At 44.0% G+C, this 13044-nt stretch overlaps 1 protein-coding gene across 1 annotated transcript in view; it reads right to left on the bottom strand.

The window, feature by feature from the left end:
* Positions 1 to 13044, bottom strand: part of LOC129860701 (neurexin-1a-like) — a 905999-nt gene that overhangs the window by 200092 nt on the left and 692863 nt on the right. The window contains exon 22 of the mRNA XM_055931415.1: positions 1952 to 2307. Within this exon, the coding sequence (XP_055787390.1) occupies positions 1952 to 2307 (356 nt within the window). The remainder of the gene's footprint in view (positions 1 to 1951; positions 2308 to 13044) is intronic.

Here is a 13044-nt window from a genome sequence, read left to right as displayed (position 1 = left end):
CCTGCACTGCCCGTTTGCCCAGCACCGTCTGAGCCGCCCGTCTGTCCTGAGCCTTCAAAGCCGCCCGTCTGTCCTGAGCCTTCAAAGCCGCCGTCTGTCCTGAACCTTCAGAGCCATCCGTCAGTCAGGAGCCGCCAGAGCCGTCCGCCAGACAGGAGCCGCCAGAGCCGCCAGCCAGCCAGGAGCTGCCAGAGCCGCCAGCCAGGAGCTGCGAGAGCCGTCAGTCAGCCAGGATCTACCAGAGCCGTCAGTCAGCCAGGATCTGCCAGAGCAGTCAGTCAGCCAGGATCTGCCAGAGTCGTCAGTCAGCCAGGAAATGCCAGAGCTACCTGTCATGCCGGTGATGTCGGAATTCCCCCTCAGTCCGGAGCTGCCCCTCAGTCCGGAGCTGCCCCTCAGTCCGATGCTGCCCCTCATTCCGGTGCTGCCCCTCAGTCCGGTGCTGCCCCTCAGTCCGGTGCTGCCCCTCAGTCCGGTGCTGCGCCTCAGTCCGGTGCTGCCCCTTAGTCCGGTGCTGCCCCTTAATCCAGTAGGGTTAATATGGAGGGTAGCCAGTAGGAGGAGGCCACGGAAACGGGGATTAACTATGGTGGGGTGGGGGCCACGTCCAGAGCCAGAGCCGCTACCTTGGACAGATGCCCACCCAGACAATCCCCTATAGGTTCAGGTTTTGCGGCCGGAGTCCGCACCTTGGGGGGGGGTACTGTCACGTTCCTGACCTTATTTCCTTTGTTCTGTATTGTTTAGTTGGTCAGGACGTGAGCTGGGTGGGCATTCTATGTTATGTGTTTCTATGTTGGGTTCATTGTCAACTAGCCTGATATGGTTCTCAATCAGGGGCAGGTGTTTTACGTTTCCTCTGATTGAGAACCATATTAAGGTAGGCTGTTCTCACTGTTTGTTTGTGGGTGATTGTTGCCGTGTCTGTGTTTGTTCGCCACACGGTACTGTTTTCGTTCGTTTGTTCACGTCGTTTATTGTTTTGTATTTTGTCAAGTGTTTTTCGTCTTAGTTCATATAATTAAATAATGTATTCAAACCACGCTGCGCTTTGGTCCAATCCTTGCTCCTCCTCAGACGAGGAGGATTACGACGAACGTTGCAAACACTGGTAGCGCAGCAGCTGAAAGGGGATATTTTCTGCAATTTGCAGTATGCATCCCTAAGAATGGTGAGTTAGTACGCATCCCTGAGAATGGAGAGTTAGTATATATCCCTAAGAGTGGAGAGTTAGTATATGTCCCTAAGAGTGGAGAGTTAGTATGCATCCCTAAGAGTGGAGAGTTAGTATATATCCCTAAGAGTGGAGAGTTGGTATATGTCCCTAAGAGTGGAGAGTTAGTACATATATATCCCTAAGAGTGGAGAGTTAGTATATATCCCTAAGAGTGGAGAGTTAATACATATATATCCCTAAGAGTGGAGAGTTAGCATTGTAGCTTCTAGCAGAGTGATGCCACATTAGCTGATCACTTTATGGGGACTGGAGAGAGCTAACTAGCTGGAGCTGGAGCTAACTTCAGAATTAAGTCCGCCAGGTAAAGTGACTAATTGTCTGTGAAGTTGGCTTGAAATTGCCTGGTTAAGTCGCAAAAAGCACCCTATTCAATACATAGTCCTATTGGCCCAGTCCTATTGGCCCTGGTCAAAAGCAGTGCACTGTGTAGGAAATAGTGTACCATTTGGGATGCAATGCTAAGAGGAATCTCTATGAAGTGTTTTCTGCAGCAGAGCTTCATCAAATAGCTAGAGTTAATAAATCACCAATACATTGCCATGAGCCACAGCCTCCACAGCCTTCAAATCACCAGCCTCCACAGCCCCAGCCTCCACAGCCCCAGCCTCCAGAGCCCAAGCCTCCACAGCCCCAGCCTCCAGAGCCCCAGCCTCCACAGCCCGTCTCCAGAGCCCTAGCCTCCACAGCCCCAGCCTCCACAGCCCCAGCCTCCACAGCCCCAGCCTCCAGAGCCCCAGCCTCCAGAGCCCCAGTCTCCTGAGCCCCAGTCTCCTGATCCCTAGTCTCCACAGCCCCAGTTTCCACAGGCCCAGTCTGCTTAGCCCAGTCTCCTGATCCCCAGACTCCACAGCCCCAGACTCCACAGCCCCAGCCTCCACAGCCCCAGCCTCCAGAGGCCAGCCTCCAGAGCCCCAGCCTCCAGAGCCCCAGCCTCATCATAGCCCCAGCCTCCACAGCCTCCAGATCCCCAGGTTCCAGAGCCCCATCCTCCAGAGCCCCATCCTCCAGAGCCCCAGCATCCAGAGCCCCATCCTCCAGAGCCCCATTCTCTGCACGGCAGCAGCAGCCAGCTGCAAATAGAGAGAAAGGAGGGAGGCTCGCTGTGTGTGTGTGTTTGTGAATATCCCCTTTTTTTAAGTCCGGCATAAAAATGAAAAAGAGAGAGAGAGAGTGAGAGAGTGTGTGTGTGTGAGAGAGAGATACATATTTATGTTTATTTATTTATTTTCCTTTTTGTACTTTAACTATTTGCACATAATATGACATTTGAAATGTCTTTATTATTTTGGAACTTTTTGAGTGTAATGTTTACTGTTAATTTGTATTGTTTATTTCAATTTGGTTTATTATCTACTTCACTCGCTTTGGCAATGTTAACGTATGTTTCCCATGCCAATAAAGCCTTTAAATTGAAGAGAGAGAGAGAGAGAGAGAGAGAGAGAGAGAGAGAGAGATAACACACGGCTTGAGGCTGCTTAGCCCATAAAGAGAGACGCAGCTAGACCAAGCTGCTATTTGGTGAGCTGCGATCTATTCAGTGCTTATGTGTTATGTAAGTTGCAGTGTGTAAGATCAACAACAGCATGTTCTGTTGTGTGCCCAGAATATAAAACCTTACTGCAGTTGGACTACTAAAAATAACTTGATATGTGCCCTTCTTTTAAGGTAATAGTCTTCTGAGGAAAAGGAGGCAGGACTACTGGTATTGTTGTATGTGTGTTTCAGCACAAAGGAGGAACTATGTCAATGAAGAAAGGAGATGCCTTCAGGCCTGGAATGGAGAAAAATGAAGAGAGAGAGAGAAACAGAGAAAGAGAGCAAGAGAAACAGAGAAAGAGAGCAAGAGAAACAGAGATATTTCTTTCTCTGTCCCTTGTGTGATTAATTTCATCAAGGGAGGTCAATAGATATCTGAAATAACGTTCACTTCTCACTCAAATACTGTAAATCAATTTTGGTTTCGGGTCACTCTCCCCTCTCCTTTTGTGGTGGTGGACATACTGTCTGTCTGGTGGAGCCGACTTTATCTCTGACACACACACACTAGCACACACTGACACAGAGACAGAGGACTGATGTTATGTAATCAACAGTAATGTATAAACAGTACATCTTAGTGGACTTCTGTAACTCATATAGTAGAACATGGTCCTCTGTAACTCAGTTAGTAGAACATGGTCCTCTGTAACTCAGTTAGTAGGACATGGTCCTCTGTAACTCGGTTAGTAGAACATGGTCCTCTGTAACTCAGTTAGTAGAACATGGTCCTCTGTAATTGAGTTAGTAGAACATGGTCCTCTGTAACTCAGTAGTAGAACATGGTCCTCTGTAATTGAGTTAGTAGAACATGGTCCTCTGTAACTCAGTAGTAGAACATGGTCCTCTGTAACTCAGTTAGTAGAACATGGTCCTCTGTAATTGAGTTAGTAGAACATGGTCCTCTGTAACTCAGTAGTAGAACATGGTCCTCTGTAATTGAGTTAGTAGAACATGGTCCTCTGTAACTCAGTAGTAGAACATGGTCCTCTGTAACTCAGTTAGTAGAACATGGTCCTCTGTAACTCAGTAGTAGAACATGGTCCTCTGTAACTCAGTTAGTAGAACATGGTCCTCTGTAACTCAGTTAGTAGAACATGGTCCTATGTAACTCAGCTAGTAGAACATGGTCCTCTGTAACTCAGTTAGTAGAACATGGTCCTCTGTAACTCAGTTAGTAGAACATGGTCCTATGTAACTCAGTTAGTAGATCATGGTCCTCTGTAACTCAGTTAGTAGAACATGGTCCTCTGTAACTCAGTTAGTAGAACATGGTCGTCTGTAATTGAGTTAGTAGAACATGGTCCTCTGTAACTCAGTTAGTAGAACATGGTCCTCTGTAACTCAGTTAGTAGAACATGGTCCTATGTAACTCAGCTAGTAGAACATGGTCCTCTGTAACTCAGTTAGTAGAACATGGTCCTATTTAACTCAGTTAGTAGAACATGGTCCTCTGTAACTCAGTTAGTAGATCATGGTCCTCTGTAACTCAGTTAGTAGAACATGGTCCTCTGTAACTCAGTTAGTAGAACATGGTCCTCTGTAACTCAGTTAGTAGAACATGGTCCTCTGTAACTCAGTTAGTGGAACATGGTCCTCTGTAACTCAGTTAGTGGAACATGGTCCTCTGTAACTCAGTTAGTGGAACATGGTCCTCTGTAACTCAGTTAGTAGAACATGGTCCTCCGTAACTCAGTTAGTAGAACATGGTCCTCTGTAACTCATATAGTAGAACATGGTCCTCTGTAACTCAGTTAGTAGAACATGGTCCTCTGTAACTCAGTTAGTGGAACATCGTCCTCTGTAACTCAGGTGATAGAACATGGTTCTCTGTAACTCAGTTAGTGGAACATGGTCCTCTGTAACTCAGTTAGTAGAACATGGTCCTCTGTAACTCAGTTAGTAGAACATGGTCCTCTGTAACTCAGTTAGTAGAACATGGTCCTCTGTAACTCAGTTAGTATAACATGGTCCTCTGTAACTCAGTTAGTGGAACATGGTCCTCTGTAACTCAGTTAGTGGAACATGGTCCTCTGTAACTCAGTTAGTGGAACATGGTCCTCTGTAACTCAGTTAGTAGAACATGGTCCTCTGTAACTCAGTTAGTAGAACATGGTCCTCTGTAACTCATATAGTAGAACATGGTCCTCTGTAACTCAGTTAGTAGAACATGGTCCTCTGTAACTCAGTTAGTGGAACATCGTCCTCTGTAACTCAGGTGATAGAACATGGTTCTCTGTAACTCAGTTAGTAGAACATGGTCCTCTGTAACTCAGTTAGTAGAACATTGTCCTTTGTAACTCAGTTAGTAGAACATGGTCCTCTGTAACTCAGTAGAACATAGACCTCTGTAACTCAGTTAGTGGAACATGGTCCTCTGTAACTCAGGTGGTAGAACATGGTCCTCTGTTACTCAGTTAGTGGAACATGGTCCTCTGTAACTCAGTTAGTAGAACATGGTCCTCTGTAACAGAGTTAGTAGAACATGGTCCTATGTAACTCAGTTAGTAGGACAAAGTCCTCTGTAACTCAGTTAGTAGAACATGGTCCTCTGTAACTCAGTTAGTAGAACATGGTCCTCTGTAACTCAATTGGTAGAACATGGTCCTCTGTAACTCAGTTGGTAGAACATGGTCCTCTGTAACTCAGTTATTAGAACATGGTCCTCTGTAACTCAGTCGGTAGAACATGGTCCTCTGTAACTCAGTTAGTAGAACATGGTCCTCTGTAACTCAGTTAGTAGAACATGGTCCTCTATAACTCAGTTAGTAGAACATGGTCCTCGGTAACTCAGTTAGCAGAACGTGGTCCTCTGTAACTCAGTTAGTAGAACATGGTCCTCTGTAACTCAGTTAGTAGAACATGGTCCTCTGTAGCTCAGTTGGTAGAACATGGTCCTCTGTAACTCAGTTAGTAGAACATGGTCCTCTGTAACTCAGTTGGTAGAACATGGTCATCTTCAACTCCGTTGCTAGAACATGGTCCTCTGTAACTCAGTTAGTAGAACATGGTCCTCTGTAGCTCAGTTGGTAGAACATGGTCCTCTGTAACTCAATTGGTAGAACATGGTCTTCTGTAACTCAGTTGGTAGAACATGGTCCTCTGTAACTCAGTTAGTAGAACATGGTCCTCTTTATCTCAGTTGCTAGAACATGGTCCTCTGTAACTCAATTGGTAGAACATGGTCCTCTTTAAATCAGTTAGTAGAACATGGTCCTCTGTTACTCAGTTAGTAGAACATGGTCCTCTGTAACTCAGTTAGTAGAACATGGTCCTCTGTTACTCAGTTGGTAGAACATGGTCCTCTGTAACTCAGTTGGTAGAACATGGTCCTCTGTAACAAAGTTAGTAGAACATGGTCCTTTGTAACTCAGTTAGTAGAACATGGTCCTCTGTAACTCAGTTAGTAGAACATGGTCCTCTGTAACTCAGTTAGTAGAACATGGTCCTCTGTAACTCAGTTAGTAGAACATGGTCCTATGTAACTCAGTTAGTAGATCATGGTCCTCTGTAACTCAGTTAGTAGAACATGGTCCTCTGTAACTCAGTTAGTAGAACATGGTCGTCTGTAATTGAGTTAGTAGAACATGGTCCTCTGTAACTCAGTTAGTAGAACATGGTCCTCTGTAACTCAGTTAGTAGAACATGGTCCTCTCTAAGTCAGTTGGTAGAACATGGTCCTCTGTAACTCAATTGGTAGAACCTGGTCCTCTGTAACTCAGTTGGTAGAACATGGTCCTCTGTAACTCAATTGGTAGAACATGGTCCTCTGTAACTCAGTTGGTAGAACATGGTCCTCTGTAACTCAATTGGTAGAACATGGTCCTCTGTAACTCAGTTGGTAGAACATGGTCCTCTGTAACTCAGTTGGTAGAACACGGTCCTCTGTAACTCAGTTAGTGGAACATGGTCCTCTGTAACTCAGTTAGTGGAACATGGTCCTCTGTACCTCAGTTGGTAGAACATGGTCCTCTGTAACTCAGTTGGTAGAACATGGTCCTCTTTAAATCAGTTGGTTGAACGTGGTCCTCTGTAACTCAGTTAGTAGAACATGGTCCTCTGTAACTCAGTTGGTAGAACATGGTCCTCTTTAACTCAGTTGGTAGAACATGGTCCTCTGTAACTCAGTTAGTAGAACATGGTCCTCTGTAACTCAGTTAGTAGAACATGGTCCTCTGTAACTCAGTTAGTAGAACATGGTCCTCTGTAACTCAGTTAGTAGAACATGGTCCTCTGTAATTGAGTTAGTAGAACATGGTCCTCTGTAACTCAGTAGTAGAACATGGTCCTCTGTAATTGAGTTAGTCGAACATGGTCCTCTGTAACTCAGTAGTAGAACATGGTCCTCTGTAACTCAGTTAGTAGAACATGGTCCTCTGTAACTCAGTTAGTAGATCATGGTCCTCTGTAACTCAGTAGTAGAACATGGTCCTCTGTAACTCAGTTAGTAGAACATGGTCCTCTGTAACTCAGTTAGTAGAACATGGTCCTCTGTAACTCAGTTAGTAGAACATGGTCCTATGTAACTCAGCTAGTAGAACATGGTCCTCTGTAACTCAGTTAGTAGAACATGGTCCTCTGTAACTCAGTTAGTAGAACATGGTCCTATGTAACTCAGTTAGTAGATCATGGTCCTCTGTAACTCAGTTAGTAGAACATGGTCCTCTGTAACTCAGTTAGTAGAACATGGTCGTCTGTAATTGAGTTAGTAGAACATGGTCCTCTGTAACTCAGTTAGTAGAACATGGTCCTCTGTAACTCAGTTAGTAGAACATGGTCCTATGTAACTCAGCTAGTAGAACATGGTCCTCTGTAACTCAGTTAGTAGAACATGGTCCTATTTAACTCAGTTAGTAGAACATGGTCCTCTGTAACTCAGTTAGTAGATCATGGTCCTCTGTAACTCAGTTAGTAGAACATGGTCCTCTGTAACTCAGTTAGTAGAACATGGTCCTCTGTAACTCAGTTAGTAGAACATGGTCCTCTGTAACTCAGTTAGTGGAACATGGTCCTCTGTAACTCAGTTAGTGGAACATGGTCCTCTGTAACTCATTTAGTGGAACATGGTCCTCTGTAACTCAGTTAGTAGAACATGGTCCTCTGTAACTCAGTTAGTAGAACATGGTCCTCTGTAACTCATATAGTAGAACATGGTCCTCTGTAACTCAGTTAGTAGAACATGGTCCTCTGTAACTCAGTTAGTGGAACATCGTCCTCTGTAACTCAGGTGATAGAACATGGTTCTCTGTAACTCAGTTAGTAGAACATGGTCCTCTGTAACTCAGTTAGTAGAACATTGTCCTTTGTAACTCAGTTAGTAGAACATGGTCCTCTGTAACTCAGTAGAACATAGACCTCTGTAACTCAGTTAGTGGAACATGGTCCTCTGTAACTCAGGTGGTAGAACATGGTCCTCTGTTACTCAGTTAGTGGAACATGGTCCTCTGTAACTCAGTTAGTAGAACATGGTCCTCTGTAACACAGTTAGTAGAACATGGTCCTATGTAACTCAGTTAGTAGGACATGGTCCTCTGTAACTCAGTTAGTAGAACATGGTCCTCTGTAACTCAGTTAGTAGAACATGGTCCTCTGTAACTCAATTGGTAGAACATGGTCCTCTGTAACTCAGTGGGTAGAACATGGTCCTCTGTAACTCAGTTATTAGAACATGGTCCTCTGTAACTCAGTTGGTAGAACATGGTCCTCTGTAACTCAGTTAGTAGAACATGGTCCTCTGTAACTAAGTTGGTAGAACATGGTCCTCTGTAACTCAGTTAGTAGAACATGGTCCTCTGTAACTCAGTTAGTAGAACATGGTCCTCGGTAACTCAGTTAGCAGAACGTGGTCCTCTGTAACTCAGTTAGTAGAACATGGTCCTCTGTAACTCAGTTAGTAGAACATGGTCCTCTGTAGCTCAGTTGGTAGAAGATGGTCCTCTGTAACTCAGTTAGTAGAACATGGTCCTCTGTAACTCAGTTGGTAGAACATGGTCATCTTCAACTCCGTTGCTAGAACATGGTCCTCTGTAACTCAGTTAGTAGAACATGGTCCTCTGTAGCTCAGTTGGTAGAACATGGTCCTCTGTAACTCAATTGGTAGAACATGGTCTTCTGTAACTCAGTATGTAGAACATGGTCCTCTGTAACTCAGTTAGTAGAACATGGTCCTCTTTATCTCAGTTGCTAGAACATGGTCCTCTGTAACTAAATTGGTAGAACATGGTCCTCTTTAAATCAGTTAGTAGAACATGGTCCTCTGTTACTCAGTTAGTAGAACATGGTCCTCTGTAACTCAGTTAGTAGAACATGGTCCTCTGTTACTCAGTTGGTAGAACATGGTCCTCTGTAACTCAGTTGGTAGAACATGGTCCTCTGTAACAAAGTTAGTAGAACATGGTCCTTTGTAACTCAGTTAGTAGAACATGGTCCTCTGTAACTCAGTTAGTAGAACATGGTCCTCTGTAACTCAGTTAGTAGAACATGGTCCTCTGTAACTCAGTTAGTAGAACATGGTCCTATGTAACTCAGTTAGTAGATCATGGTCCTCTGTAACTCAGTTAGTAGAACATGGTCCTCTGTAACTCAGTTAGTAGAACATGGTCGTCTGTAATTGAGTTAGTAGAACATGGTCCTCTGTAACTCAGTTAGTAGAACATGGTCCTCTGTAACTCGGTTAGTAGAACATGGTCCTATGTAACTCAGCTAGTAGAACATGGTCCTCTGTAACTCAGTTAGTAGAACATGGTCCTATTTAACTCAGTTAGTAGAACATGGTCCTCTGTAACTCAGTTAGTAGAACATTGTCCTATGTAACTCAGTTAGTAGATCATGGTCCTCTGTAACTCAGTTAGTAGAACATGGTCCTCTGTAACTCAGTTAGTAGAACATGGTCCTCTGTAACTCAGTTAGTAGAACATGGTCCTCTGTAACTCAGTTAGTAGAACATGGTCCTCTGTAACTCAGTTAGTGGAACATGGTCCTCTGTAACTCAGTTAGTGGAACATGGTCCTCTGTAACTCAGTTAGTGGAACATGGTCCTCTGTAACTCAGTTAGTAGAACATGGTCCTCTGTAACTCAGTTAGTAGAACATGGTCCTCTGTAACTCATATAGTAGAACATGGTCCTCTGTAACTCAGGTGGTAGAACATGGTCCTCTGTAACTCAATTGGTAGAACCTGGTCCTCTGTAACTCAGTTGGTAGAACATGGTCCTCTCTAACTCAATTAGTAGAACATGGTCCTCTGTAACTCAATTGGTAGAACATGGTCCTCTGTAACTCAGTTAGTAGAACATGGTCCTCTGTAACTCAGTTAGTGGAACATCGTCCTCTGTAACTCAGGTGATAGAACATGGTTCTCTGTAACTCAGTTAGTAGAACATGGTCCTCTGTAACTCAGTAGAACATAGACCTCTGTAACTCAGTTAGTGGAACATGGTCCTCTGTAACTCAGGTGGTAGAACATGGTCCTCTGTTACTCAGTTAGTGGAACATGGTCCTCTGTAACTCAGTTAGTAGAACATGGTCCTCTGTAACACAGTTAGTAGAACATGGTCCTATGTAACTCAGTTAGTAGGACATGGTCCTCTGTAACTCAGTTAGTAGAACATGGTCCTCTGTAACTCAGTTAGTAGAACATGGTCCTCTGTAACTCAATTGGTAGAACATGGTCCTCTGTAACTCAGTTGGTAGAACATGGTCCTCTGTAACTCAGTTATTAGAACATGGTCCTCTGTAACTCAGTCGGTAGAACATGGTCCTCTGTAACTCAGTTAGTAGAACATGGTCCTCTGTAACTAAGTTGGTAGAACATGGTCCTCTGTAACTCAGTTAGTAGAACATGGTCCTCTGTAACTCAGTTAGTAGAACGTGGTCCTCGGTAACTCAGTTAGCAGAACGTGGTCCTCTGTAACTCAGTTAGTAGAACATGGTCCTCTGTAACTCAGTTGGTAGAACATGGTCCTCTGTAGCTCAGTTGGTAGAAGTGGTCCTCTGTAACTCAGTTAGTAGAACATGGTCCTCTGTAACTCAGTTGGTAGAACATGGTCATCTTCAACTCCGTTGCTAGAACATGGTCCTCTGTAACTCAGTTAGTAGAACATGGTCCTCTGTAGCTCAGTTGGTAGAACATGGTCCTCTGTAACTCAATTGGTAGAACATGGTCTTCTGTAACTCAGTTGGTAGAACATGGTCCTCTGTAACTCAGTTAGTAGAACATGGTCCTCTTTATCTCAGTTGCTAGAACATGGTCCTCTGTTACTCAGTTAGTAGAACATGGTCCTCTGTAACTCAGTTAGTAGAACATGGTCCTCTGTTACTCAGTTGGTAGAACATGGTCCTCTGTAACTCAGTTGGTAGAACATGGTCCTCTGTAACAAAGTTAGTAGAACATGGTCCTTTGTAACTCAGTTAGTAGAACATGGTCCTCTGTAACTCAGTTAGTAGAACATGGTCCTCTGTAACTCAGTTAGTAGAACATGGTCCTCTGTAACTCAGTTAGTAGAACATGGTCCTCTGTAACTCAGTTGGTAGAACATGGTCCTCTGTAACTCAATTGGTAGAACATGGTCCTCTGTAACTCAATTGGTAGAACATGGTCCTCTGTAACTCAGTTGGTAGAACATGGTCCTCTGTAACTCAATTGGTAGAACCTGGTCCTCTGTAACTCAGTTGGTAGAACATGGTCCTCTTTAACTAAATTAGTAGAACATGGTCCTCTGTAACTCAATTGGTAGAACATGGTCCTCTGTAACTCAGTTGGTAGAACATGGTTCTCTGTAACTCAGTTGGTAGAACATGGTCCTCTGTAACTCAGTTGGTAGAACACGGTCCTCTGTAACTCAGTTAGTGGAACATGGTCCTCTGTAACTCAGTTAGTGGAACATGGTCCTCTGTAACTCAGTTGGTAGAACATGGTCCTCTGTAACTCAATTGGTAGAACCTGGTCCTCTGTAACTCAGTTGGTAGAACATGGTCCTCTGTAACTCAATTAGTAGAACATGGTCCTCTGTAACTCAATTGGTAGAACATGGTCCTCTGTAACTCAGTTGGTAGAACATGGTCCTCTGTAACTCAATTGGTAGAACATGGTCCTCTGTAACTCAGTTGGTAGAACATGGTCCTCTGTAACTCAGTTGGTAGAACACGGTCCTCTGTAACTCAGTTAGTGGAACATGGTCCTCTGTAACTCAGTTACTGGAACATGGTCCTCTGTACCTCAGTTGGTAGAACATGGTCCTCTGTAACTCAGTTGGTAGAACATGGTCCTCTTTAAATCAGTTGGTTGAACGTGGTCCTCTGTAACTCAGTTAGTAGAACATGGTCCTCTGTAACTCAGTTGGTAGAACATGGTCCTCTTTAACTCAGTTGGTAGAACATGGTCCTCTGTAACTCAGTTAGTAGAACATTGTCCTCTGTAACTCAGTTAGTAGAACATGGTCCTCTGTAACTCAGTTAGTAGAACATGGTCCTCTGTAACTCAGTTGGTAGAACATGGTCCTCTGTAACTCAGTTATTAGAACATGGTCCTCTGTAACTCAGTTAGTAGAACATGGTCCTCTGTAACTCAGTTAGTAGAACATGGTCCTATGTAACTCAGTTAGTAGAACATGGTCCTCTGTATCTCAGTTGGTAGAACATGGTCCTCTGTAACTCAGTTAGTAGAACGTGGTCCTCTGTAACTCAGTTAGTAGAACGTGGTTCTCTGTAACTCAGTTAGTAGAACATGGTCCTCTGTAACTCAGTTAGTAGAACATGGTCCTATGTAACTCAGTTAGTAGAACATGGTCCTCTGTAACTCAGTTGGTAGAACATGGTCCTCTGGAACACAGTTGGTAGAACATGGTCCTCTGTAACTCAGTTAGTAGAACATGGTCCTCTGTAACTCAGTTAGTAGAACATGTTCCTCTGTAACTCAGTTAGTAGAACATGGTCCTCTGTAACTCAGTTAGTAGAACATGGTCCTCTGTAACTCAGTTAGTAGAACATGGTCCTCTGTAACTCAGTTGGTAGAACATGGTCCTCTGTAACTCAGTTAGTAGAACATGGTCCTCTGTAACTCAGTTAGTAGAACATGGTCCTCTGTAACTCAGTTAGTAGAACATGGTCCTCTGTAACTCAGTTGGTAGAACATGGTCCTCTGTAACTCAATTAGTAGAACATGGTCCTCTGTAACTCAATTGGTAGAACATGGTCCTCTGTAACTCAGTTGGTAGAACATGGTACTCTGTAACTCAATTGGTAGAACCTGGTCCTCTGTAACTCAGTTGGTAG

Source organism: Salvelinus fontinalis, chromosome 1 (assembly GCF_029448725.1).
Source record: "Salvelinus fontinalis isolate EN_2023a chromosome 1, ASM2944872v1, whole genome shotgun sequence".
Taxonomy (NCBI): domain Eukaryota; kingdom Metazoa; phylum Chordata; class Actinopteri; order Salmoniformes; family Salmonidae; genus Salvelinus; species Salvelinus fontinalis.
The sequence above is the reverse complement of the archived record's forward strand: the minus strand, read 5'-3'. Positions and strand labels throughout refer to the sequence as shown.